The sequence below is a fragment of the Phoenix dactylifera genome, chromosome 13 (genome assembly GCF_009389715.1).
Source record: "Phoenix dactylifera cultivar Barhee BC4 chromosome 13, palm_55x_up_171113_PBpolish2nd_filt_p, whole genome shotgun sequence".
Classification (NCBI taxonomy): domain Eukaryota; kingdom Viridiplantae; phylum Streptophyta; class Magnoliopsida; order Arecales; family Arecaceae; genus Phoenix; species Phoenix dactylifera.
In genome coordinates this window covers 5,822,138-5,848,196 of record NC_052404.1, presented here as the reverse complement: position 1 = coordinate 5,848,196, position 26,059 = coordinate 5,822,138, and the positions used below count along the sequence as shown (strand labels likewise).

Genomic DNA, 26,059 nt, shown 5'->3' with positions numbered 1-26,059 from the left:
TTTTTCTTTGATGCAGCCAGCTCCTCTAGTACTATGAATCATTTTCAGTTTACAGGTACTTAGTAAGTTGTCACCTCCCTGCTAGAGGACTTGAAGCGAGGAGGCTACAATCGGGGAAGCTTGGGACACGGATGATTAAAAAAAAAAAAAACTTTACTTAGAAATAAGGAGAAAGATGAATTGAAGCACCGCTAAATTATTAAAGCACTGAAGGAGAATTGTAGCACGGAAAAACCATTAAAGCACCGACCGATACATGGTTACAATTCACTCAACGGTGAATAACACAGTTCCCAAACTCAATAAATGCTGGAAACAAGGCTGCTAGGTGCTACTTTCACAGGTGGAGCACACCTTCACAACTTGAACTCACGTCCTCATGCAAAGTTCTTGCAATCCCCATTTATAGGCGCCAGTTGAGGGGCTTCTACAACTTAATTTAACTATATTATGTCTTCTTGATTGTAACTAAACAAAAGTTTCAGCAGAAAAGAAAATACTTAAATAATTAAACACAATGAAGTCTAAACAAAAAGGATACAAAAAGGCAGAACAAGTAACATGGTTCAGTTTCCATGAAGCTGAAACAGAAGCTGAAATTTGTTTCATGGTTTCAAAAACCTCCAACATAAGCTTCAAGAATTGTAGCTTTTAGTAACCCCAATATTAAGTTTGAGGTTTGAAGAATTAACTCACCAATGTATAGCTCCTTCCATCACAATTCACCCCTCAAGTACTTAGTTCTCTTTCTTTTGCTTTCCATCTCATAGAAGTTCTATACACCATGCACATCAACAAGCAGCATAAGAGTAAAATCATTTAGTATGTTGTAATACTTGTTAAAGCTTGGATTGGCCAAACACCAAATGCCAAAATCTTCTGAGACGGTAAATCACACGAAATAAATAATCCAAATTAACGAATCCTAAATCCTAATCATGTAAAATCTTTATATATATATATATCTATATATCTATATAGATATATGCACCAAGAAGAACAAGGTTATAGACAGCGTCCGGAACAGAATACGTTCTTCACCTTCGTTGATAAGAGAACAATTAACAAGCAGCAGCAGTGCAGAAGAGCGGAGCAGCACCACTCAAAAATTAGCCTACGTCCACTTTTCTGCCATCCATTACTCCAAAAACATCATGTCCTCTTCTTCATCCCAACTGAAGGGTTTCCACTGAAGAGCTCATCGATATAATTCTCCAAGTCATCCGGTCCATACTTGACATGCTTATCTGAACTCACGTACTGCCTGAACCTCCCTAAGAAAGATCGGTATGCCGGAACTATCACCGCCGACACCGACACCCTCAGCTCCGACTGCAGCTGCTCATCGTTCACCACCCATGAGCTCTGCCTCCTGTGAATCTCCTCAAACATGGCATTGAAGTTCTTGAACCTTTCCTTCACCATCATCTTTGACACGTTCCCCTTCACCTGCAGCCCCTCATCCTTGAAGCATGCAAGCACCTTCGACCACGCCTCCCGCTGGTAGCTCTTGTGGTACTGCCTCAGCTCCGACGACCGCTTCCTGATCAAAGAGTCTCCGAGCAGCTCGCGAATCTCCGACGAGCCCTTGATCTTCTTCATGATGTACCTCCCGTTGTTCATCAAGAAAATGTAGCTCAATGCCGGGTCCTTGTAGAGCTTCGACTTCAACTCCAGGTTCGAGTCGAGCAAGTCCATCGCCTCGATGAATTGCATAGCAAATGGACTAAAATTTCTACCTCCATTGTTATTGTTGCTGCTGTTCTTGTCGTTGCTGCTGCTCTTGTTGACAGATTTTTGGTGATCTTGGAAGACTTGCTCCAGAGTGTTCTTGTATTCGGAGGCATACTCCAGGTAGTTCATGACGTAGCGAGTGAGAGGATGGATATCCCCACTCGGCACCGGGATCTTGCTGCTGTCAGCCTTGATAGAGCTCTCAAGGTCACAGAAGATAGCAACTGCTGCCTCGCCGAGCCGTGACCGGGCGGAGGAGATCTCTGACTGGAGATCGGTGCGAAGAGAGGAGGAGGAGGAGCCTTCGGGCTCAGCAGGGAAAAGGCTGTCCATCTCCGCAGTCATGTCCCTCAGAGCCTCGTACATGTCGAGCACGTTGAAGAGCTTCTCCGCCGAGCACTTGCCCGTGGCGACGGCCTCGGCGAAATTGAGTAGATGAATGATGACTCCTCGTGCAAGGTTGCTGAAAAGGCTGCCGGCGATGGCTTGATGGCCGGAGAAGACCGAGCCGGCGAGTTCCCGCTCGTAGGAGAAGGAGATGGCGACGGAATGCTTGAAGGCTTTTATCCATGCAGCGATCTCCCCTTCCAGCAACTCCCACTGCATCCTCTGAACATCACTGACGCTCATCTTTTGGAATCCGATCTTGGTCAGGTTCTCGTCGAAGGCATCGCGGCGGGTGATGATGAACGCCTGGCAGCACTCGGTCTCGTACCCCGCGGCAATCATCGCCCCGGCGATCTTTCTTAGCTTCTCGACGACAGCAGGCGGGTAAATTGGATCGGTTTCAGTTGAGCCGGATGTTGTCTCCGATGAGGTGGAGCTGCCATGGTCGTGATTAGGCCCCGGCAGCGAGTGTGGCTTCTTGGACTTGGAAAGTTTGCTCCTTGGCTCTGGTTTGGTTCGTGAATCCTCGAGGAGCGATCGGAATTCCTCTTCGAGGAATGACATGGCTCGCTCGACGATGGCGCCGGCACGGTTCTTGGCCTTCCCATACTTTGTCTCCGATGGAAAGATGGTAGCGATTGTGGCAGAAAGCTTGGAGATCCGATCGATGGCGTCCAGGAGCGAGAGCTCGTCACTTTTACGTGACCATTCGCCGGCGATGGACTCGTACCTGGTGATCTCCTCCTCCACCAGTGATACCAATCGCCCGACGGCAGCTTCCGGGATTTCAGGGGGATCATGATGACTCTGATTCTGGCCATCTCTGTCGATGCTGGTGACCGAAAGGAAACGGTCAATGTCGGCAAAGATGATAGTGGCATCTGAATGGGAGGCTCGGCTCTTGTCACCTTGCTCTCCTTCCTTTGTTGCTTCTTTATATGGTTTCTCTTCTTTTCCGCCCTGATTTATTTGGTCCTCCTTATCTTCTTCCTCTTGTTTGAGGTTTCTGTTGGCCTCCTCGAGGTTCTCTTCCCTGCTCTTCTCCTCAACAAGAGGAGATTCGCCTTTCTCCATTCAAATTTCTCTCTTTTGTGTTTGTGGATCTCTTCGTCAGGAATGTGGAAGCAAAATGGGGGAGGAGAGATGAAGAAGAGGACAGACCGAGGAAAGAGATGGGAGACGGAGAGAGAAGGAGAGACAGAGGGAGAGGGATGGCGGAAATGCAGGTGGGGAGGAGGGAGGGGGGATTGAAACGGTCGTTGCATGGCATGAAGAAGCTATTTCGGGATTCAGGGTTAGGAGTTGCAGACACGTGCCGTTGGAATATAGTCAACTGGATGACCAGCGGGATGCGAACCAAAGCTGGTTTAGCAGTAGCCCTTCTGGAACTTTATGGCTTGAAATATTGACCCATGCCTATCTTTCAGGCGTCACTACAAATCATGTATAGCAGCAACTAATGACCTTATAATCGGAAGGTAATATTTAAATTTATTTACCCTGTACAAGCTACCCAGTACATAGTTGATGTGGGACTAAATACATGCATGCACAAATCCGAACATTCTCCCTCCATTTAAATTTTGATGTCTTCTCCAGGTTAAGAGTTCTAATACATTAAAATCTAATTACAAACGGACCATGATTAGCCCATTGTCAGCCCAACAGGCTTGTGTTGTAGTGTCCCCTAATCTATACAAGCCATGAGTCGGATCTACTTTAATATAATTTCTAACAACTTAGGACCTCACCAAAAAAAATCTGCCAAAAGGTATTATTTGGATTCTTTAGCCTATATAAGCACCCAAAATCAATCTAGTGCATAGTCGATATGGGACTAAACAAATGCTGGCAACGATCCTCACATATACATCTGTGATCTTCTTACAATAACTTTTCACCTGTAATACATTCACAAATGTCTCAAACCATTCCGTAGAAACACTCACATTCTCCCAATACCATATGGAAAAAACAGACCTCATCACAAAACTTTGACTGCTTTTTTCGGTTTCAAAAGCTCAGCCGCTTTGAAGAAGAATAATGTGGTGGGCGCTGAGCACGTAAGAGTTCATATGGTTTCATCATTTAAAAAGGATGAAGAAATACGATTCTAAGGATAGATAAAAAAGATGATTGGGTTATCTACTTATACGAAGGTTAGGTGATTAAGCGCAACGCACTCTATCCTCCAAAGTGTAGGAGCAAAGCAGAATTGTTGGTATCAACTTCTGCATCTAAATATGAAAGGACTTTCATATTTCATAATCTATGGAGAGAGTGCATGATATAGCAAACATTGTCGATTGTCATCTGAAGCTACGTTATATGCTCGTTGCTCCCTGAACAGGGTGCTTATGGGATTTCATATGCAATATTATGAACAAGTTTTGGATCATGAGCTCGCAAAAATTTGTCATGTTAACCAATTTTGTCACGTTAATCAATTTTGTAAAACTCCTGCCTAGGAGCAAAGAGAGATCTAGTGTCTGTCAATTGCTGAGGTATTTGTAGATATTCAACTTTCTCATGATGTGGGCACCTCAAAATCCTCTTAGAACACCTCCTTGCAGTATAGGAGGTACTGCATTTGAATCCCCCACTGGTACCCTAGAGATCCAATGATGAGTAATGTTGGTGGCTAGTTCTTGTTGGCCTGAGATTAGTTAATGCAAGCAACAAAGTGCAGCTAGGCACAGGTTTACAGAATGCAGCACAATGTATGGCTTCACGCAACTTATAAACAAAATGAAGTTTAGGGCAAACATTATTTTCCTGCTTCTGGTTTCTTTTTTACAAAAACCTCTTTTTTTTTCACTTTTTTGGAGCAAGGTCTCTAACAACTGCCTCAACTCAGCAGGATAAATCCCTCCCCATACAATAGATCTACCTGAGGACCTCCCCCCGTTTGCTGCTGTTAGAGATTGATTCACTGATTTGATTTGTTGTGGGGATCTATCAATATCACTAATCGAGCGAAAGAATATAAAGTGAAATATAATATTTTCTAATTTAGTGAAATAGTTTACCGATGCCATCCCTCTCATTCATCTCGATCGTAATTACGATACATGCCCCCTGGACCTTATTAATCTGACAAATAATGTGCATACAACGTAACCATTACATGATTCAAACTTTAGTCTTCATGATCCGAGCACTGGGAATTTCCAAACAATCTCACAATTTTTTTAAGAGAAATCTCGGTGCGCTATTACTTTTATTCCTTTAGAAATAATCAATTTTCATATTTATTACAGAACCATATGAGCATGTTCTGAGAGCTAAAAGGAAAGAACCTGTAGGTGCTAATGGATTTACAATATAAAATCGAGATACAGGAGATAAATAAGGTAATAAATGTTCCTATTAATCTGATCTTATTTTCAATAGAAAGAGAGAGTCCTACAAGATCTGGAAGTTCAAATTTAAAAAGAAAGGAGATCATGGTACGTAGGCAAATTTTTCCTGAGAACTCATCCACCAATTATAGAAGAGTTTACAAGAAAGGGTCATGTTTATGGCAGCAATACAGGAAACCACAAGTGGTTTTAAACCATTTCATGTAAGCTAGAGATCACAAGATTAACGGACACAGATAACCATCGAATTGCACCATCAGAAGTAAGCTGGGGCTCAGATATATCAAACTCCGAGGAAGGGGGGCCATGGGCTGCTCCATTAAGAGAAATCTCCTACTCATATTTAAGTTCCTAGGCTGGTCTAACACAGAGAGGTATGACCACTGAGCTAATGCTCAGGTTATACATACATGTTTATCAAAAATAAGAGTAGCTATAATGGTATAAAGATGAATATTACTTCAAGATGGAATAGAAAGACATACACCCCCTTCACAATTACAAGGTAGATAATGAGGAAAATAAACAAAATGCAGCAGCCACAAGAGGATGCATGAGCCATGGCAAAAATGCTGCTATCTAGTTAGGAATGGGAAGAGCAAGTTTATACATGGTAATGGCAATTTCTTTATTTAGTATCATAATAGCCATCCATCAAATCCTTGATTCTATCAAATTATTGACATTCATTAGACATAAGAGTTCTATTAAGAAGACTAGCTTGACCAAATACAGAGAGAAGTATACAACAAAGAGTACATGGGTCTTCTAAGACTAGCCTAAAAATGGTCAAGAACATAGACGAAGCCAGTAGAGCCTGAGATCCATTTAAGAACTGTGCAAGCTGGTGAAAATGGATATGCTCTTCTAAATACCCTAGGTTGGTCATGTAATTAGTTTCTGACATACTTATGTACATGCAAATAGAAAAGAAAAAAGAAGAAAAGAACGCATCACCTTTTGGTATCTCAGGTAAAAATTTTGTTTGATGACCCTCGTTATTTGTTAAATGATCACAAGAGCAATCAATTACTGTAGGACAAAAGAAAGCACATGTGGGAGTGATTTTGTAAAAGTAACATAAGGAATCACAACTAATAAGCAGCACAATGAAACATATCTTTTATGTCAGTGTGGAAACTAGCACTAGCAGCTTTTTCAGCTAATTCAGCTAGCCCATTTTGTACATTAGTGAAACAATAGCAAAGTATAATCAAGCTACCTTTTCATTACTCCAGCAATCAAAGAGAGCCAGCTTAACCAGCGAAGTCATTTCTCACCTAATCCTTTTCACCATTCCAGCGTTCCAAGAAAACAAGCTTAATCAGCAAAGAAATATCTCATCTGAGCTTCTGGACTGGCTGATTTGTGCAATTTTTCTATTTACCATTCCACAAGAGCATTAGCTTTTCATGTAGAGTTTATTTAAACCCTTGAGCTCCATGGTGCACTTAAAAGTGTTATATTCAATTTACAATGAGAACAGGGAAGAGACCAATTATTAAGGAAAAGATAAAGCATTAATATGTACGAAACACACTACTAAGGTTTATTTCAGTTACCCAATTCCCAGGCAATGATTGCTTGTTCTTTAAGGGTAGGATAAAGAGTCTGGGCAAGATTAAGAAGAAAATGATCTGCGCCATGTCTTGCTAAGAGAGAAACTGACACGGGAAGATTATCATGCATTCCAAGTGGTATATTAATCTGTAAACAATACAGTATGTAGAGTATAAGAAATATAGGCAATCAATTTGTGACTGAACATAAATTGGTATAGACAATTATACATTACAAAATACCAGTACAACAACAACAACAAGAAGAACAACAACAAAATGAATACCTGGCAAAACCCGGACATTCCAGCAATAGAGAGCAAGCTAAAAGCTTTAGCACGATAAAGTTCCAATGTACGAGCCTCCACATGTAGTTTTGGTGGAGGTCCAGGAACTGTAGGAATTGCAAGGACCCCATGATCCTACAGAAACATAAGAAAAGAAATTGAAGGTCGCAAACTTTAGATACAATAGAAAGAGAGACCGTAACCAGTTAGATATGAAAATTTGAGTACTCAAATTGACAGAGGTAGAAAATAGGAAGTCTAGATATCAAATTCTTCATCAACTTTCTCTGAAGCTATTGCATCTTTCAAAAGATATCTCAATTTATTTGAATCTCCTGTTAGCTTAAATATCATTAGATAGAGTCAAGCAGGTCTGTTTACAAGAAATTAGAAGTGGAGAGATCGCAAGCAGCAAATTATAGCTTGTTCATGAACTTGTCGGACCCTGGTACAAAATTAATCACTTTTACTGAAGTGCTTGTTTGGCTATCAAATGAGTCCGGTAAATATGAAAACTCACAGTAAAGGGATGCTAAAGGTTTAGTTCATAAGTAAAAAAATCCATACTTATTTTTCTGCATATGAAATAAACCTCCCATGCTTTAAGTGGAAAATATTGTATGAATAATCAAAGGAAATTTATCGAGGTTCATTCAGTATCTTCTTACCCTAAAAGAAAAAAAGGTTTAATCTATATATCCCACATTGCATAACTTACTTACAAATCTAAATCGACACAAATATATATTTTACTTCAAGACGTACATTGCAAAAAGATAGCTTTGCCATCGTAAATGATTTTTTGCCACTTCTCTCTTTCAATGCCAAGATAATGCGGCACCTCTGCTGGATATTATTTCCTGCTTCAGATGTTCTTTATTTTTTTTAAAGAAATCCTCTTTTAGATGTTATATTTTGTAAATGATCAACAAAGTAGTCTTGACCCTTCTCTTTCTTCTTACCTTTCAAAAAAAAGAGACTCTTCTCTTTCTTCTTTTTCCATAATCACAAAGACAAAGTTGCATGAAAATTAACTACATTGTAGGCCAAAGCTTCTTGCTCTTCATCACATTACCATCAACAGCTGGGCCAATGTGGACAACTGAACATATGGAAGACTAAGAAAATGTGATTTGATATATTCTCAAATGAAGGCAGTTGTGTTTATAAAAGATCAATCAAGAGCTTTAATGGGTCCTGCATGTAAAAGTTTGATCTGGGCACAAAGTCCAGTTATTTTGTCAGTTAAATGTATCTATGAGGGAAGATAATTTGAAGATCAACCACCTGCATAGATACATGCAGTCCTGTCTTGATGACACTGAATTAAGATTAATATGCTTTGTTTCCTTACAATTTTTTGTTATGTTTTGAACAAAATTTGAATTTTTAATAGCTTCTGTCTCTCAAAAAAAACAAAAGTTGTTACCTTTGCACAAACAATCATCTTTAAGAGGTATAGTGATTTCACAAAAGCAGGAGAATCAGCATTTAACATTTGGCATGGTAATCAATGAGCCAATAAGTCTCTCAAGATATGGACATATATGGCACCGAAGTTAGTGTCTCGGAAAATATTTTCAACAAATTGATAACAATATTGGTAGGAAAGTTAATGTCTCGGAAAATATTTTAAGTAAATTCATAACATCTTGACATATTGTACATGAAATTTGTCTTCAAGCTATTTCATCTGTTAATAGGTTTGTAAATTTCATTTTGGTCTAGTTTTTGGTTCTGAATTTAGGGAGCCCATGGCTACATTTTCTGACAAGAAATTCAACTCTAAGCTACTGAAGTCCGGATGGCTCTTTTCTAGGCATTAAACAGGATAATATTTGGAAAATTGGTAGGATTTAGACCTGGATTCTACTCACCAGAAAAGTATTGGGAAGGTCAAGGTGGCTAGATCAATTTGTGCATCTATCTATGGCTATAAAATAGTAGCTTCCACAATCCACAGAGAAGCAGAAATAATGGAGAAAAAGAAAAGATAAGAAATTCATACATGGAACAATAAAATAATAAAGCAAAAGTAATGCTAGGAATAAAACGGAGAGAAAAGCAATACCTCCAAAAGAGCACACAGGGCAGCATGAAGTTCAGTCCTTACAGCATGACACCATTCTATGTTTTCATATGTCGTTGAAAGGGCTTCTGAGACTCTTTCTGATATCCCTGGACCTAAATTGGGTTTGATAGTATTGACCCATTCCCCATGATTAGCTTTGAACTCAGACCTACACATAAAACTGAAACTTTAGCATTTACATTAAAAACTTAATAGTAGTAGTATAGTACAATCAAAGTATAATAAATATTTACAAAGTCTAGCAAAACTAAAAAGAGAATTTTTCTGCAGTAACTTTTATGAGGATGGACTTGACCATTATATGGTAGTTATGATAATGTTGGAGATACAAAGGATTTATAAATTCTCAAAAAAAGAACAATCAATAAAAACTATGTGACCTGCTAAGAAAAGTTAATAAATTTGTGCAATTAAAATGTTTATAGGAAACCAGAGAAGGGAATGGTCAAAATGGCATCTGTCTTTCACTAAGTAACCTTTTAAAACAATATGGATAAACCACTGGTGAGTTATACTAAATACTAATACTATATAAAAGCAGCTTGGTTTCCCACTTTTCAATTTCCATAATGACCCCAATTAGTTATATCTCTCTTAGGTGTTTAAACCCTTTCCAAGCAATTATGGACTCCAAATAGTCCAAGGGGGTGGACTGTGACAGATAGTCCAAAGGAGGAACTCTCCTTGAGGGAGGAGTTCCATGATTATATGCATGATAAGAATTCCAAGTCGAAAATCTAAATTCATAGTGACCAGTTGTAGCAAAAGCTTAAACTTATTTAGAGTAAGAACATAACATACCAAGTAAGTTCTAAATAATTTTACAAGAAAGGTGTGTTAGCATCTAATCTATGTTAAAATATTTTTAAAATTTATCTTATATCTAAAATCTTTAGTAGTAGCCACAGGCATTCAGACATGCATTATAGCTAGTGCTATAAAATGTATGGTCTCACCATCTGGAACAAACATAAGCTTCAATATAGGTGATCATGTAACAAGCATTGGCAGATGCATGGGTGTTTGTCTACACATGTCAACATGCACCAACAAATTTGTACATGCATCCATTCATACAAGCATCCATGCAAGATGTGTATAGAGATGTGCTATAATGCATGATTTAGCGCAATATGTGTCACCAATACTTCAGGCCTCAGATATTGAATTCTGCATGTGCTCCTGAGAAAGTACAAATATGAAAAATATGCATCACACTTAACTAAAGATATTAATTTATTCAAATAGAAACAATTATCAAGTATTGGATTGATTTAACCAGGTTTATCTTGATTCAGAATGTCAAATGAATAGTCATTCTGCAAGATACGGGAAAAGCATGAGAAGTTAGTCATTGAGACTGACCATCAATTTTTCCCACTCATGTTTGCTACATTGCTTATGTGGTTGACAAGGATATACTGGACATAGATACAACTTGATAAACATATGCTGAAGCAACAAATCTTGAAACAAATCTTAACAAGGATACATTATATATATATATATAATTATATTGAGTTATGGATACATCTATATATGTGTAGATGTATCCAAACCTCATTATAATTATAAAATAATTCAGGATATTTGCCATATTGGACACACTGGGGCCATATCCAACATGTATCAATATCTGATATGTATCCCATACAGCCATGATTGGTGTTTTGGAATATTTGTTCTTCCTAGATACTTAACAAAGACCAAACTATATAGTGAGTTTAAAGTTGTCATTGTATTTCTCTCTCCTTTATGCAAAAGATATATGTAAAAGACTTCGTTTTAAAATCTTTTTCAATATCAACCTTATTTATGAGTACATTGTGACTAAGAGAAAGAAAGCATGAAATCAAGCAATGGGAATTGTCCCGACTGCCAGCAGTACTACATCATCCAAATGGATAGGAAAATAAGGAGTGGGCCTTGACAATGGTTTTTCTTTGTTGAGTTTACAACTAGGAGTTCAAATTTAAGAAAGATTGCCATGCAATACAAGGTTTTGCACATAGATGATTCTAGGTAGTATGAAGTTACTACGTAGTTCGCTGTTAGTACAAAGTAATACAGCTGAAGTTAGGAAAAAATGGTACATTTGAAAAATGTAAGCAAAGTGATAAGAGAAGAAATAGTGCAAAGTAAAATTTAGCAACATGGTTCGTAAGCAATCGCCCAGAGCCCCGGAACACCATAAGAATGTGTATGACTTACTGAGAATGTAATAAGAAATTATGATAACAAAGTAAACCAGTGTCCTAATAGTTGGTAACCGGAAAGGAAAGAACATCATAATTTCTACTATAAAGTTCCAAAGCTGATATATTTTGTTAGATAACTAACTTTCTACACAATTATCTCTCCCTAGCTGCTGATAGCTCCCTCCCCAGCCCCAACACCAGGGAAGGGACAATAGTGATGTGCCTCCATCACGGCACATTACCTCTCCTTAGTCATTAATTCAATCAATATATTTGGGAATTGCCGTGACATTATTTCGCAGTCTCCCATTTCCTCCTCAAATTCAAATTTTAGAGGAAAAAGAAAAAGTAACTAATGAAATCAACAGCAGTCAATATACCGAAATCAACTGAACAAGCCAGACCTTTGAAGCAGCCGCATGGAATGTGAAAGAGCTGCCAAGGATGGTATTGCAGATGTTTGATTTACAGATATGCTACTCATGAACTTTCCTAAACTTGGAACTTTATGGTGAATATAGTCACCAAGGTTTTCATGGTTTATAATATGGCCTGTAGAAAAATCAAAACCATATGTCAGAAACAAACCAACTTCGAGAATATGAGAACAAAGTACTCAATGTATCTATAGATATAATAAAGATGTAATTACTTACTCCCGAATAATTTCTCCATAGTTTTTTTGAGGATATGAGAAATTTGGTCACTCAGAGAAGTTAAGCATTGGAAGCAGTCTTCGGGAATAACAACGCGAGTTGGTTGCTTGGTAGCTTCAATTGGTACTTTCAACAATACGTGGCCTACTCGAGTTAGGGTAAAGGGGTCTCTAGCAAACCAACCTGGATAAAATGCTTCTGTCAATTATGATGCAGGTGCATGTGCATGGACGCCATACAATTTGCATGCCATTTTCAGGATATTAAATGGCCGAATTTGAAAACGTTATTAAAATGAAAGTTTCAGGTCTCTTTCTCTTCTTTCCAACAAGCCCAAGAACATTAGAATCAGAGTTAGTTATAGGTATTTTAAGAGGCAGGTGTCTTTTGACCTTTCAAATTCTGTAAGAAAATTTGGTTTTGGCTTTGACGTCTTTTATTGTGTGAGTTACCCATATTAAGGTCACTCTTGACATGTCATTTTCTTCTGTCTTTTCATGTTACCCTTAACTTGCCTATAAATAGTCATGAATTGTAATAAGGAGGCATCCAAGCTTTGAATAAAAGTTATCTTCCTCCTTTGCAAAAAAAATGTTCGTCTTTTCTCCCACTTCCATTGGATTGCAAATCGATCCAAGTGGTATCAAATTACTTCATAGGAGACAAAAATAATCAGCTTGGACTACAGTAAGAGCATGAACTCCATCAAAACCTGAAATTTCTCAACTATTTATGAAAGATGACAACAGTATATGGCTTTGTTATGTTATTACCTATGGCAGAGTCTCATATGAATTTAGGTATCATCATTATTACTAATCTTGTAAGAAGAAGAAAAGACTGGCCAAATAATAAAATTCATTAATGTTACAATCAACAATCCAACAAAAGTTAAGACACAAAAAAGGCTCTGGAACCATTTTAAGAACTAAATTTCTTTTTCTTTTTCTTTAAATGAATCAGTTATTTTCATAACACTATAACTGATATTCCATTATCTAGAAAAATGCCAATATCAAACATAAAATGAAATCTTGACACCTAACTTCAATAAACTGTCAAAGTTAAGGAGCAGCATCTAACCAGCAAATTCCATTTTTCTTTTCATGCCTTTCATAATTTTCCAAATACAAATGGTTATTAGGACAATATGATTAGATTGGATCCTGAATTTTAAATTTAAAAATTGAAAGAAAACTTCACATAAGTAATTATTTCTAAAATGTATCTCTGAGATATGTCAAGAAAGTCCAAAAACTTGGATCAAAGATTGACATGTCTTATCATGTCATTGGCCTAATATAAATAAATCACACCGAAGAATCCTTTGGTGAATATCCCATTTCTACTTGATATCCACACAATGTGCCCATCATTATATGTTATGGATAATGCTATAAATGGATTCAAAGTGAATCACATGGAAAGATTTGTTGATGATCATGCTCGCATCTCCAAGGACCACATATACGTTATACTTAAAGAATAATGATATTATTGTTTCAATGATGTGGGTTCTCCATCTTAACCATACAGCATGAAACTTAACCTCATGTTAAAGAGAGTCTCCCTCTAATGGGTAGAGAAATAACCCTTTAATTGTTCCAAGATATTGTCCATTGTAAGTTTGTAACACTAACACCCATATAGATGCAAGAACCCATTCCACCTATACACATGCTTGAATTGCAAATTAGAGAACCAATACTCCACATGTAAAATTTGAATTAGGTTAGATTGCTAGACTCAAAACCAACCTAATAATGAGCCAATTTAAGGACCAACATAGTTGACAAGTCGCTCAAGTCCAAGTCCACTTAATTGTTGGAGCAATCCCACTTAACCCATTTATACCTGTTACCACCCTACAACTTGGCACCAAGTGAAAAGAATATGAAATAAATCCTTACTTGATGTCCCTAAAAGGCTACCACAAAATTGTTGCTTAAGAATTTTGGTTAAGCATTATGCTACCAAATTTTTTTGATGTAAGTGGATGCTGCAGTTCAAAGTACAATCTAGTCTAAACTGAAGTCACTAGGGAAGTTTTACAAATTTATCAATCAGTTGATAACTAGGAATCAAAATTCTTCCTTACCAATGGTATCAAAGCTTTGAGCCATAGGAATGACATTGGTTGTAGATACAATGCCATGTGAAGGACGAAACCCAAAAATAGCACAGTATGCTGCAGGAACTCTAACACTTCCACCCGTGTCAGTACCTATTGAAATCATTCATAAACCAAACAGGAGAGACATTAGAACAAAGATCGAAGTTTATCTAAATTGGGATTATGCAAGAGGATTATTTGAATGTGTCAATGTATCCCTGAAGATGGTTCAACTAACATGTGCTGTGCACGTGTATGCATGTATTTTTTTTATGTATTAAACTTCTCATTGACATTAACTAACAATCTATGTCATTTGCATATGTATTCTCTAAAGGATGATAATATGTATTCATAATAGAAAAGATGGAGTAAGGATACTGCTAAATGAGATGTTTCTTAAATATGAAGTCGAATCAAATTCTAAACGTTTTACTTTTACATAGTAAAACATATAATGAAACCTTTCTTCTTTTGCTAATTTTATCAAAATAAAAGAGACACCCGAATAAGTTCCAGAAGTTATCCTGCCACTGAAGGTTGAAATTTCAGAAAATAAAAGCAAAAAATTAAAATACTAAATTTTGCTGATAATACAACTCATAGAATTTGGTTTTAATAGTATGTTATACTTATTTAATTACATCAAATGTTTTATTTTAAAGGGAAAAGCATAATAAGGAAAGCAATTAATGTGAACATTGTTAATTATAGGATAACTAGTTGACAGTCAGTCATCAAATTTCTGTAACAGCTCCTTGGTATCCTAATTAAATCTCAGGTTATTAATTGCATGTTACTTTTCCTGCGATCAGGTTTACGTATACTATCTCCTTCTCTAGTTTATTAAGCTACGTAAGTTGCTTGTTGGCAAGGCACTTCAGCATCTATTTTTCATGTGATAAACTATAGTTCTTTGGTTTTTTAACCAAGTCAAATGTGAATTTTTTTGGGGGGCAGGTGGCATGATCAGGGCTTCCATTTCCACTTTTGCAGTATTACTTATTACTACGTGTACTTCATCAATGAGGATTCCCAGTAAATCAAGAGGTATTCTATGAGTAAAATAACTGGCATCTCTTGCCTCTGCCTGACAAGAAGCATTATTAGTAAACAGTTTGGAAGGTGAAAACTTTGTTCTTGTATTGCTCACGGATTTTTTTTAACCATGGTTGTTGATGTATTTTCTCCTAAATAGTTTCCCTTTATTAAATGCTTCCTCTTAAAAACATGTAAAATGGTATAAATATCATCAAATTTTCAGGTGTTCTTTATCTGAGAACCCCCTGTTCTGCTTGCATTTTTAAAGCGTTCATGCTTGATAACATTGATCTCAAAAATTGCCTACCCTATTAATGTTTTACATGGTTGCTCCTTAATAAGTGGCTCTGCTGCACTCCAATTTATTGCAAACTTCCAATAGGTTTACATGCTTTTTCATTCATATCACCACTTTGAAACAAGTTAAGCTTTCCCCTGAATATATTAAGCGCATTTTGCATTGATTGCACATATAATTGTAGTGGTTTTCATTATCACACCTAAACCTGGATCAGGGAGGCAGTCTTCCAAACACTGCTGTCTGTGATTGGTGCAAAGGCCGTAATTGGATGGTTCCCACATAGTACACAGGACAGCATGTCTTATGCAACTGTGTCGGCCCCATCAAATCTTGGCTGTCACCCCCATGACAGATGACCGTGACTGGAGAGCCAATCCTACATTGTTATGGCCCCCACCTAAGCATTTAGTAACCTATCAGATGACATCTTTTTGAAAGGGTACTGCACTAATGTTATTCACAAAAGCACTTTTCATAGATATTACTAATACTTCGACACAACCAAGGTCATTCTGGTCACCTCTTATTACTAACATTGTCATGTATATGGATTTAGATAGCAAAAGTTTTCATTTTTACTTCTTTTTTTAGTCATTCATACCCATCAACCATCTAAATTTGCAAGTTGCCATGGTTAGGGAGCTTTAAAATATTTGGTGTATATATTTTTCAATTATCTTCTCTTCCTTGGGGAAAAGTCCTATTGTTCACAAGTAAATCAAGTTCAGTCCGATGGCCTAAGTAAGCAATGCAAGACTCAATTAACCAATGAATTAACTTAACATTGTGAGGCTTATATGATAAGACCTTCATTGATGAGGTTAGACACCATTGTGTGTTACACCATTGCAGTTATCCCGGGTTGTCCTTTGAATCTAATGGATCTGAAGAATGCAATTCTTCATGGTGAACTTTAAAGAGGCATACAATTGAGTTTGATAAACTCAAACAATCTTATATGAGCTCCCCCAAGGATGAAGTTACCCACACACACTATATCATATCTAGGAAATGTGTAGTTAGGTTATTGATACAGTAGAGGGTGTGTCCTTACATATAGTGTGAGCCAGAATGTACTGATGTTTATTAGCTCTTACTTATGGGCATCACTTTGACGTAAATTGATATAGGCAGCCAAGCAGTAACACGTTTTGCATCAAAAAGAAGATTTGAGTTAAAGCTTATCCACAACAAACAAGTTTCCCATGATACTACCAATAATATGACCTTCTGATAGTACCAACAGTATGTATATAACACTTAAATTTTGTTTTAGATATGTAAACATTGCTACATGTACTCATGTAGTTGTCATGAGTTTTGCAATTATTCATTTTGTTAATTTGCAAAATAATTATGTAAAATTAATTTCTATGATAAATTATTTGAAGTTGTTCAAAACACATGTTAATTTGCGTCTGTGCCTTATTCTCAAACATGAAAATATAAATTAATTTAAGTACTTCATGGGCTGCTTCATCTGTTTGACCAACTCCAACATGCAGTACATATGGCAAGACAATTCACTGGTGTCTATGGTATGCATGCCATACACTGTCCGTGTGTTCTTCCAAGGGTGAATTTGATATCTCATCTTACTTCTTGCCTACCCGTACCTTAAAATCGAAACCTACAATAATACTAAATAAGCGTTCTACGATAGGCTTGCCTATCTTCTTCAGAAACTTCTCGATCCTCTAAGACATGCTTATCATCTTGTATAAGTATACATCATTTATGTATTTCGCATACTATCCATATGGTACCTTTTTCCATTTTTTGTTTATAATGGGCACCTTCTCTAGTCGACTATTGCGGTGTTATGCAACCACCCTAACTTTAATCGATGTTAAACTTTGTAAAGAACTAACACAAATGGGAAGACAATGGTCAATGAAACACCGCACCATTCCAGCAAAGAAAGAATGTAGATGGGTCCAAATGCTTGACGGTGAAAAGAAGAAATTCTACATTGTAGTTAATTTTACTGGAAAATATATGAAGCTATAACTCCTCAAAGATATAGAAGCTAGAATTTGAGATTTATAAAAATATTATCATGAGGCAACAAACTACATAAAGAACATGAAATTCATCAAGCTTTAAGAATTTTAGTAACACAAGACTACCTAGAGAAAAATCAACAAGCTTCGCAGCAACTGCCACAGCGGACCCACTAGATGATCCTCCAGGTACTCGATCAGGAACGCATGGATTAGTAGGGGTACCATAATGCACGTTTTCTCCATTTATACTGTCACAAAAATTATAATAATAAATTGCATGCTTTTCCCATGGTACGATAGTATTAAAAATCTATTACTCAACAAAAATTCCCAAGACTAAAACATCAACCTACAAGACTGATTTGAATAATAATATAGCAAGGGCACATTAAACTGTGCCCCTCTTACAAAGGGTGCAGTATGAGAAGCTAGGAAACAGGTTAAACTCGTGGCAAAAATGATGAGATAAGATTGCAACTTATGAAATTATCGATAAATGAACAAGAGAAAGCATTATGATCAACAATTACAACCTGTATGCCATCTCATCCATAACAGTTTTACCAACACAGATTGCGCCGGCATCAATGGCTGCCAAAACAACAGGAGATGTGGATGTAGCTGGACCATGTGTCCTTGCCCAGTCAGGATTGCCAAAGCCCGTGACATGACCACTGATATCAAATCTGCAAATTAAAGATAACATTGAATAAAACTGAAATACTATGGAACAAAACCAGAGTGTTGCAACGGGACTAACAATCAGAAACAACTCGAACTTGAGCTCTTTAGCAAATAAACTCTCCCATTTCCACAGTAATTAGTGAAACTAGTTAGTTGATCCAAGGGCTATGTTCGTGCTGTTCATTGCCATAGTGATTTACAGAAGTGAAATCATGACTGATACTTTTCGAAGCGGTACCAGAAAGTAATTATTACAAAAAAAAAAAAAACAAGGGAATAACACGATGTAATTTGAAGTAAAAACCTGGATGTTTGTAAGTTTAACACAAATTAAGATTCTAATGTGGTTCAGAAAAATCGGATAAACCCCAGAGAGAGAGAGAGGAGCGCACATATCTTTGACGGCGAAGGTGAGGCCCTGCAGAGGTTGGTTAGGAGGAGAGTGATTCGGAGGGCGAAGTTCAAATCTTTCGATGAAGGCTCCGTAATCATCGTCTCCTTTCACCTCCATCCTCGTCCCAGCACTCGAATTTCTGGTTCCCCCAACTTCGTATTATCTCCGATTTCTGGTTCCCAGACCGTCACCCTTTGGCGCGATGCGCGGTGGCGATAAGTGGTCTCTGTCGCTCTCTCTCTCTCTTTTCTTTTTCTTTTATTATTTGTTTATTTATTTATTTTTTTTTATTACAATGGTTGCACAGCTCCACTCCGGCATGAATGCAATCAATAGAATTGAAAGAAAGAAGATGACATGAAGGTAAATGGGCAGCTACGTAGCATATCCAAAAGAGCTCTTTCAAATATTGAGTGATAAAAGAAGGTCTTTGGGCACGTATGAACAGCCACAATCTCTTACAGTCTTACCAGCCTGCAAATGTTATTAGGCAGCGAGTGCCTCTTTTTTTTTTTTCGGAGAGAAGGTTTCGTCTGATACAAAATGAGAGGTGCTTTTTTAAATATTTTTAAAAAATAGTTAGTTAAATATTTTTAAAAATAATATTATTTTGAAAAAAAATATTATAAGTAAGTTGATTCTTTCGATGTTTCCGATCTTATCCCACTTGGGCCCTGTTTGGGGGAGCTGTGGGCAGTAGAGCTGTCTGAAGTAGAGCTGTTATAAAAAGCTGTTTGCTGTTTGGTAAATACATTTGTAAAGTGCTGTGACACTTTAACATATGTTTGGTAAATAAACTGAGAAAGTACTTTTGTATGACAAAATTACCATAAAAGACATTGCATAGTATTATACAACAGAACATAATAAAACATAACATATATTAATTAATAAATATACGATATAGTATAATATTATTATAATATAGCATAATAGTAATATAATTATTAGAGTAAATTAATTTTTGATAATATAACATAATATTAAATTATTTAACATAACATATTAATGTATTATGATATAATGTAATATATATTATATTTATAGTATAATACAATAATAAAGGTATAAAATATTATAATTATTAGTGTAAATTAATTTTTCATCCTCCGAATGACCATTTATCTCTTTAACAATTTTTCTTGCGGAAGGGAGTTTGACAGCTAGGGTTTTTGGCTCCAGCAGATTTTTAGATTTATAAAGGGACAAATTATGTAATTATTATATTTTAATATGGGCATTTTTGTCAAAAATATAACTTTTCGACAATGCTGAAAACAACATTTTCGGAAAGCTCCAAATTGGAGCTTCCTCCCAAAAGCTGTTTTCAGCTTCCCGCAAAAGCTGAAACAGCTTTTCGGAAATTTTACCAAACACCATTTTTTATCTAAAAGTACTTTTGGAGGGTCATAAAGTGCTTTTTGGCCCTCCAAAAGCTCCCCCAAATAGGGCCTTGGTCAGGCTGGCAGCGGAGGGTATACTGAGGGCGTACCTGTCTTATCACATTTGGTTGGATAGGAACGCAGGCATATTTGAGGGGAGGCGGGTGCCTCCGAGGATGGTGGTGGACAGAGCGGCACGACATGCGAGGGAGGTTATGGCGGCTGCCACTGAGTTTTCTTCTGGGATGGTCAGGGACACCTGGGGTACTTCTTACGCTGTTTCAGCGCCCCTTTTCGTTACTGTCTCTTGGGTACCCCCACCCCTTGGCTATCTCAAAATAAATTTCGATGGCAGTAGGTCACTAGACGGTTTGACTGGAGGGGTCGGCTTTGTGATCAGGGATCACGGTGGTAGGTTGGTGGCTGCAGGTGGGCGTCGGACTCCTGGGATCACAGTTGTTGGTGCGGAGCTGCGGGCTGCTTGGGAGGGCTTATCCTATGCCAGGCAGGTCCTTGGAGCCGAGCGAGTGTTCCTCGAGGGAGACTCTGCGGTGGTGATCGATTGGATCCGGGGGATGGACAGGTACGGTGACGGTCACCCCCTTATTCGGGAGACTCGGAGGATGGCTCAGATGATGGTCGGTTTCCAGATTGGTCATGTGTTTAGAGAGGCGAACAGGGCCGCCGACTGGGTCGCCTCTTTTGTGGCCCGGCATTCCGGGGATGTTTTGTGGACGTCTACTATAGACGCTCCTTCTCCTTTGTTGTCTTTTATTTCTTCGGACATGGCGGGTTGTACTCATATTAGATCTATTTGAATGAGTAGCCGTTTTTACCAAAAAAAAAAAAAAAAAATAGGGCCTTGGTCCTTCCGACGATGCCTTTCCCATGACCAAACTCAAAGACTAGCACATCATGTCCTCCAAGCGGCTTCCTCTTCCCCAACTCCAAAAGCTCAAAAACCTCTCCTTCTCCGACAAGTGAATCCCCCCCGAACTCAATGGAGTACAAACTTGGGATAATAAGGTCCCGTTTCAGAAGTTGTTGGCAGTAGAGCTTTTGAAAGTAGAGCTTTTAAAAATAAAGCTTTTTGAAGTAGAGCTTTTATAAAAAGCTGTTTATTGTTTGGTAACTACATTACTAAAGTCTTGTGACACTTTAACATGTATTTGATAAACAAACTGAGAAAGTACTTTTGGTATGACAAAATGACCATGCCCAATCGTGAGACTGCCTGTTGAACGTCCGATGGCACGTTGCTCCGACCGGATATTGCATAGTATTATACAACAGAGTATAATAAAATATAATATCCATTAATACATAAATATATAATATAGTATAATATTACTATAATATAATATAATATTATTATAATATAGTAATATAATATTGTATACTATAGCATAATAATTTAATATAATATTAAATTGTTTAATATAACATATCAATGTATTATGATATAATGTAATATAATATTATATTTATAGTATAATACGATAATAAAGTATAAAATATTATAATTATTAGTATAAATTAATTTTTCACTCTTTTGTAGATTTTCAGAATTATAAATGGACATTTTGTGTAATTGTTATATTTTATCACGGGTATTTTGGTCGAAAAAATAGTTTTCCGATGGGGTCTAAAAAAACTTGTCCGGAAAGCTCCAAAATGAAGCTTCTCCCAAAAAGTTATTTTTAGCTTTCTAGAAAAGCTAAAACAGTTTTCCAAAATTCTTACTAGACATCCTTATTTCATCTAAAAATTACTTTTGAAGGAGGAGAAAGTATTTTTTGAAGGTGAAAAAGTACTATTTAACCTTCAGAAGTTTCCCAAAATGAGGCCCAACTAGATTGCACCATCGGTTTGCCTGCTGAGCAGGCTGATAAAGGACACTGGACCTCTACCAAGGCCTAATAAAACCTGCGGCCCCAATGAAGGGCCTATGGCTGCAGTAACGCCACCTAATTTGACGCTCCGGACCTCCGTGGGCCCAGATATCAACGGTGCCCTTGGTGTGGGACCCGTCCCCATAAGAGACGTTGTGACTTGCAGTTTAGCCGGCCTGGTGGTAGCACTGGCTGCAAGCTCTCACTGGACCCAGGTAATGTCGCTACCAGAATCAAGGACCATGTATTGGTCTCTTGCTGGTCTCTTGTTGGTTGAGCTTCATTAGAACCCCAAGGATCCACCACAAAGCAACATATGCTTTGTGCCAGAAGATAAATTTGATGAAGAATACAAGTTTCCCAGAAAGACCAACAAAATAATTCAAAACTAGTCTTAGAAATAATGATTCCTGCTAAGCCCTGAGATATCTTGTGCCCTGCTCGGCTTGTGGCGGACATGTTTCTGAATACACAGCTGCTTGTCCAAAAGCTACAAGGACAGTTTTCTCTACCACACCAATTTGCATCTTTGACTGCAACATATGTTGTCACGCCCCGGACCCGGATCCGTGACACGGCCGTGCTATTGCCGACTATCGCCCACAGTAGCACGCAGCCTCATACAGGGGTAACAGGTAGCCAAAAGGATTCAAACTTATATATATATATTAAAAGTTTTGCAGTACAACCTTCAAGTTTGAAACCAAAAATACAGAACTTCTATGCTATTCAAATGTACAAAAGTATATAAGCTTCTCCAAAAATACGAAGCTCTGTAACAAAATAAAAACATATCTGGTGGCGATCACTGATGAGGATCTGAAAGAAAACGAAGCATAAACAGATGTGAGCTACACGGCTCAGTAAGTAATCCTGCATAATCCTACCGGATCAACCAGTAGGCTAAACATGTAAATCAGGGTTTGAGAAGCTGACATGCATGTTTATCTAATAATCATTATGGTATAATATGTATGCAATTTAAACAAGGTAGTAGTGCAAATCACAAAATTTTCATAATATATGCATATAAAACCGTGCCCCCGGCATGCCGTGGTCTTTTTTCTCTCGGATGCTACTGCGAAGTCAGACTCGACCACTGGCGGGGCCAGCTCAGTTACTATTCAGCCACTGGCGGGGCAGGCTCAGTTACTATTCAGCCACTGGCGGGGCAAGCTCAGTTACTATTCAGCCACTGGCGGGGCAGGCCCAATTCCAATTCAGCCACTGGCGGGGCAGGCTCAGTTACTATTCAGCCACTGGCGGGGCAGCTCAGTTACTATTCAGCCACTGGCGGGGCAAGCTCAGTTACTATTCAGCCACTGGCGGCTCAGTCATTCTCAGTAGCATCTTTGAGCCCATTATAGTGCCTCTGGGCTAGCTAAGACTTTATAAACTTACATGCATGATTAAAATATCAGTATCATCATGTTGCATACATAGACATAGCTTCTGGGATCATGCAAGTTACTTATGCATTGTACATATATACTTAAAATAAATGCGTAGGAAACATTAATGACATGATCCATAACAGGATTAGGACAGGTTACTTACTTTCTTCACAAATCATGTATGTAATTCAAATTGTATAAAAAAAAAACACTGGTTCATCTTATAAAACGTAATACAAGATCTACGATAGGATTAAGACAGATTACTTACAATAAGTTGTTGTCAATTCTTGAGTCCAGACGGCGGGTCTTTAATTCCTAGAACCATATAAGACCTGCATTATCCTCTATTTATCCTAAATTTTAGCTCAATTTAAGTAAATTTGAGTCTACCAGGCCTGATTGGGCCTCTAAGGGAAAGGTTGGGCCTGATTTGTGGTTAAGTCCACTTTTTCCTAGCCAATTTGGCCTTCTGCCAATTTAATTGGGCCTGGTCTGGGCCTGTTTTAGGGCTAATTGGGCCTGCTGGGGTCAACCTGTTATGAACATGGTTCGGACCCAGCTGAATTGAGTTTAATTGGGTTCACATTTAGCCCAATTGCTTACTTTGGGTTCATTCAGGCTTGGTCGGGTTCAGATCCAACATCAATCAGGCTTAGTCGACCCGTTTAATTCGATTGGGCTTGGATCATTGGGCCCACCCAAACCTATTTGCATTTATTTGGGCCTAACGGGTTTCGGATCCGAACTTGGATCCGACCCGCTAGGCAGCCCGTTAAGGGCCTTCTCCCCTTTTTTTTTTTTTTTCTTTCTTTCTTTCTTCTTCTTACAGGGGCTTCCAGAGACTTCGGCCCCCTTCTTCGCCCGTGTCTCTCCATCTTCCCCTTCCTCCGGTCTCTTCGTCTCCCCCGCTTTCCGCCGAGGCCCTTCCCGGCCTCCTCTGCCTCCGGTTCCCTCCTGTTCCGGCCGAAGCCCCTTCCCGGCCGCCTTCCCTCCTTCGCAGTCGACCGGGGAGATGCTGCGCCCCCCGATCCATCGGCCGAAAGGGTTCTCCTCCCTCGGGCAACGACGGCGGGAGGCCGACCCCTTCTTCCCTTCTCCGAAGTGATGCCGGAGAAGAGGGGGAGGGCCGGGAGGCGAGGTCGAGGCCGGACCTCCTCCGGGGGTCTTCACCGGCTCCGACCACGGCGAGGTAAGGCCGTGGTCCGAGGTAAGTTCTCTCTTTTTTTTTTTTGTGTGTGTGTGTGTGCGCCGTGCCGCCACCTCTTCGCCGACGGAGAGGCGGGGGCTCGGCTGAGGCTGGCGGCCTCGGGGCCGCGTCTGTCGCCGGTACGGCCAGACCCGGCGGCCCCTTGGCTGCCCCTCTGCCCGAGGGCGGCCCCGGCCGGGGCCGGTCATCCGCAGGCCGAGTCCGGGTGGGCTCGGCCCGGGTGACATTGGGCTCGGGTTCGGGCCGTTCTCAGGCCGGCCCGCGGCCTGTTGGTCCGGCCCGCAGCCCGTGGGTCCGGCCCACGGCCCTCCTCCTGTTTTTTTTTTTTTTCTCCCGTGCCGGTCTCCTCTTCTCTGTGCCAGTCTCCTCCCCTCTGTTTCATCAGTGAAACAGAGGGGAGAATACCCCACAGAGGGGTACCTCCACTCTGTCCTTGCCTAGAGACCTACTTACAGAGCCTTACCTTGATTCGGTTGACTGGAGTTGGGCAGTATCTCCTTCTCGGCAACTCCCTCCTTCCTCTCCTAGGGCTGCAGGGTCCCTTCCGCCTCCAGCTCCAAGGCTTGGCTCTCTGGTGCAGTAGATCCAGAGGGTTAGAGGTTTAGGGAGGGTACATTCAGTTCGGGGTTAGCAAATCTTAGGGTTTTTAAATATAGAGCTTATGACTTGACCCCAAAGAAGAGGTCGCGTTTTCTCCTTCCTCACTGCTCCGGGAGCCACCAGCTGCCCCTCCTCCTCAGGCCAGCTCACAGCTCATTTGTCGAGGGGGAGGAGGTGGCGGGCTCCTGTTTTGCATGCCGGTGGGGGTTTCTCCGTTGGCCATCTGGTGGTCTTGTCTTTTCAGCCCTCAGGCGGGAGATTATGGCCATCTTGGGCCAGCTAACCCCTCCATGGCCCAATACTATTCAACTGGGCCCTACAGTATTGGGCCTAGTCTGTATTGGGCCCGGACATTACATCCTTCCCCCCTTAAATAAATTTCGTCCTCAAAATTAGTCACACCTCAAGTGGACCGATGTAGCGAGGACTCATTTTGCCGTATCGCCCAAATCGGGCTACACCCTTGAAAAGAACATTTTCAGGTAGGCAAAGTTTCCCTCCAAAAATTCCAAGGCCCTTCTTCCTCTGTCAGCCCATCTTTTCTGTCTGTCTTGGGCATCCTGAAGCCTTTGCTTAATCAGGAGCCTTGGGGACTGGCCCCTCTCCTGGTGCGAGGTCGATAGCAAATTCGATCTCTCGGTCTGAGGGTAATCCCGTTAATTCCTCCGAAAAAACATCCGAATATTCTCTGACTACTGGAATATCCTCCAGTTTTGATCTCTTTCTGAGCATTCTTTACACAGGCCAGATAGGCCATACACCCCTTT

At 39.3% G+C, this 26,059-nt stretch overlaps 2 protein-coding genes across 2 annotated transcripts; both read right to left on the bottom strand.

Moving 5' to 3' along the window:
- Positions 1–806: 806 nt before the first annotated feature.
- Positions 807–6,785, bottom strand: LOC103698415 (exocyst complex component EXO70B1-like). The gene is made up of 2 exons (XM_026801582.2): positions 6,706–6,785; positions 807–6,515 (listed from the first exon to the last, which is right to left on the bottom strand). Exon 2 carries the CDS (start codon positions 3,193–3,195, stop codon positions 1,153–1,155), a length of 2,043 nt encoding a protein of 680 aa, XP_026657383.2. The 5' UTR covers positions 3,196–6,515; positions 6,706–6,785; the 3' UTR covers positions 807–1,152.
- On the bottom strand, positions 6,572–19,043 carry LOC103724247 (amidase 1). The gene is made up of 9 exons (XM_039132854.1): positions 18,813–19,043; positions 18,270–18,422; positions 17,860–17,984; positions 14,374–14,499; positions 12,276–12,458; positions 12,024–12,171; positions 9,401–9,569; positions 7,330–7,464; positions 6,572–7,190 (listed from the first exon to the last, which is right to left on the bottom strand). Exons 1-9 carry the CDS (start codon positions 18,929–18,931, stop codon positions 7,038–7,040), a joined length of 1,311 nt encoding a protein of 436 aa, XP_038988782.1. The 5' UTR covers positions 18,932–19,043; the 3' UTR covers positions 6,572–7,037.
- Between the last annotated feature and the right edge of the window lie 7,016 nt (positions 19,044–26,059).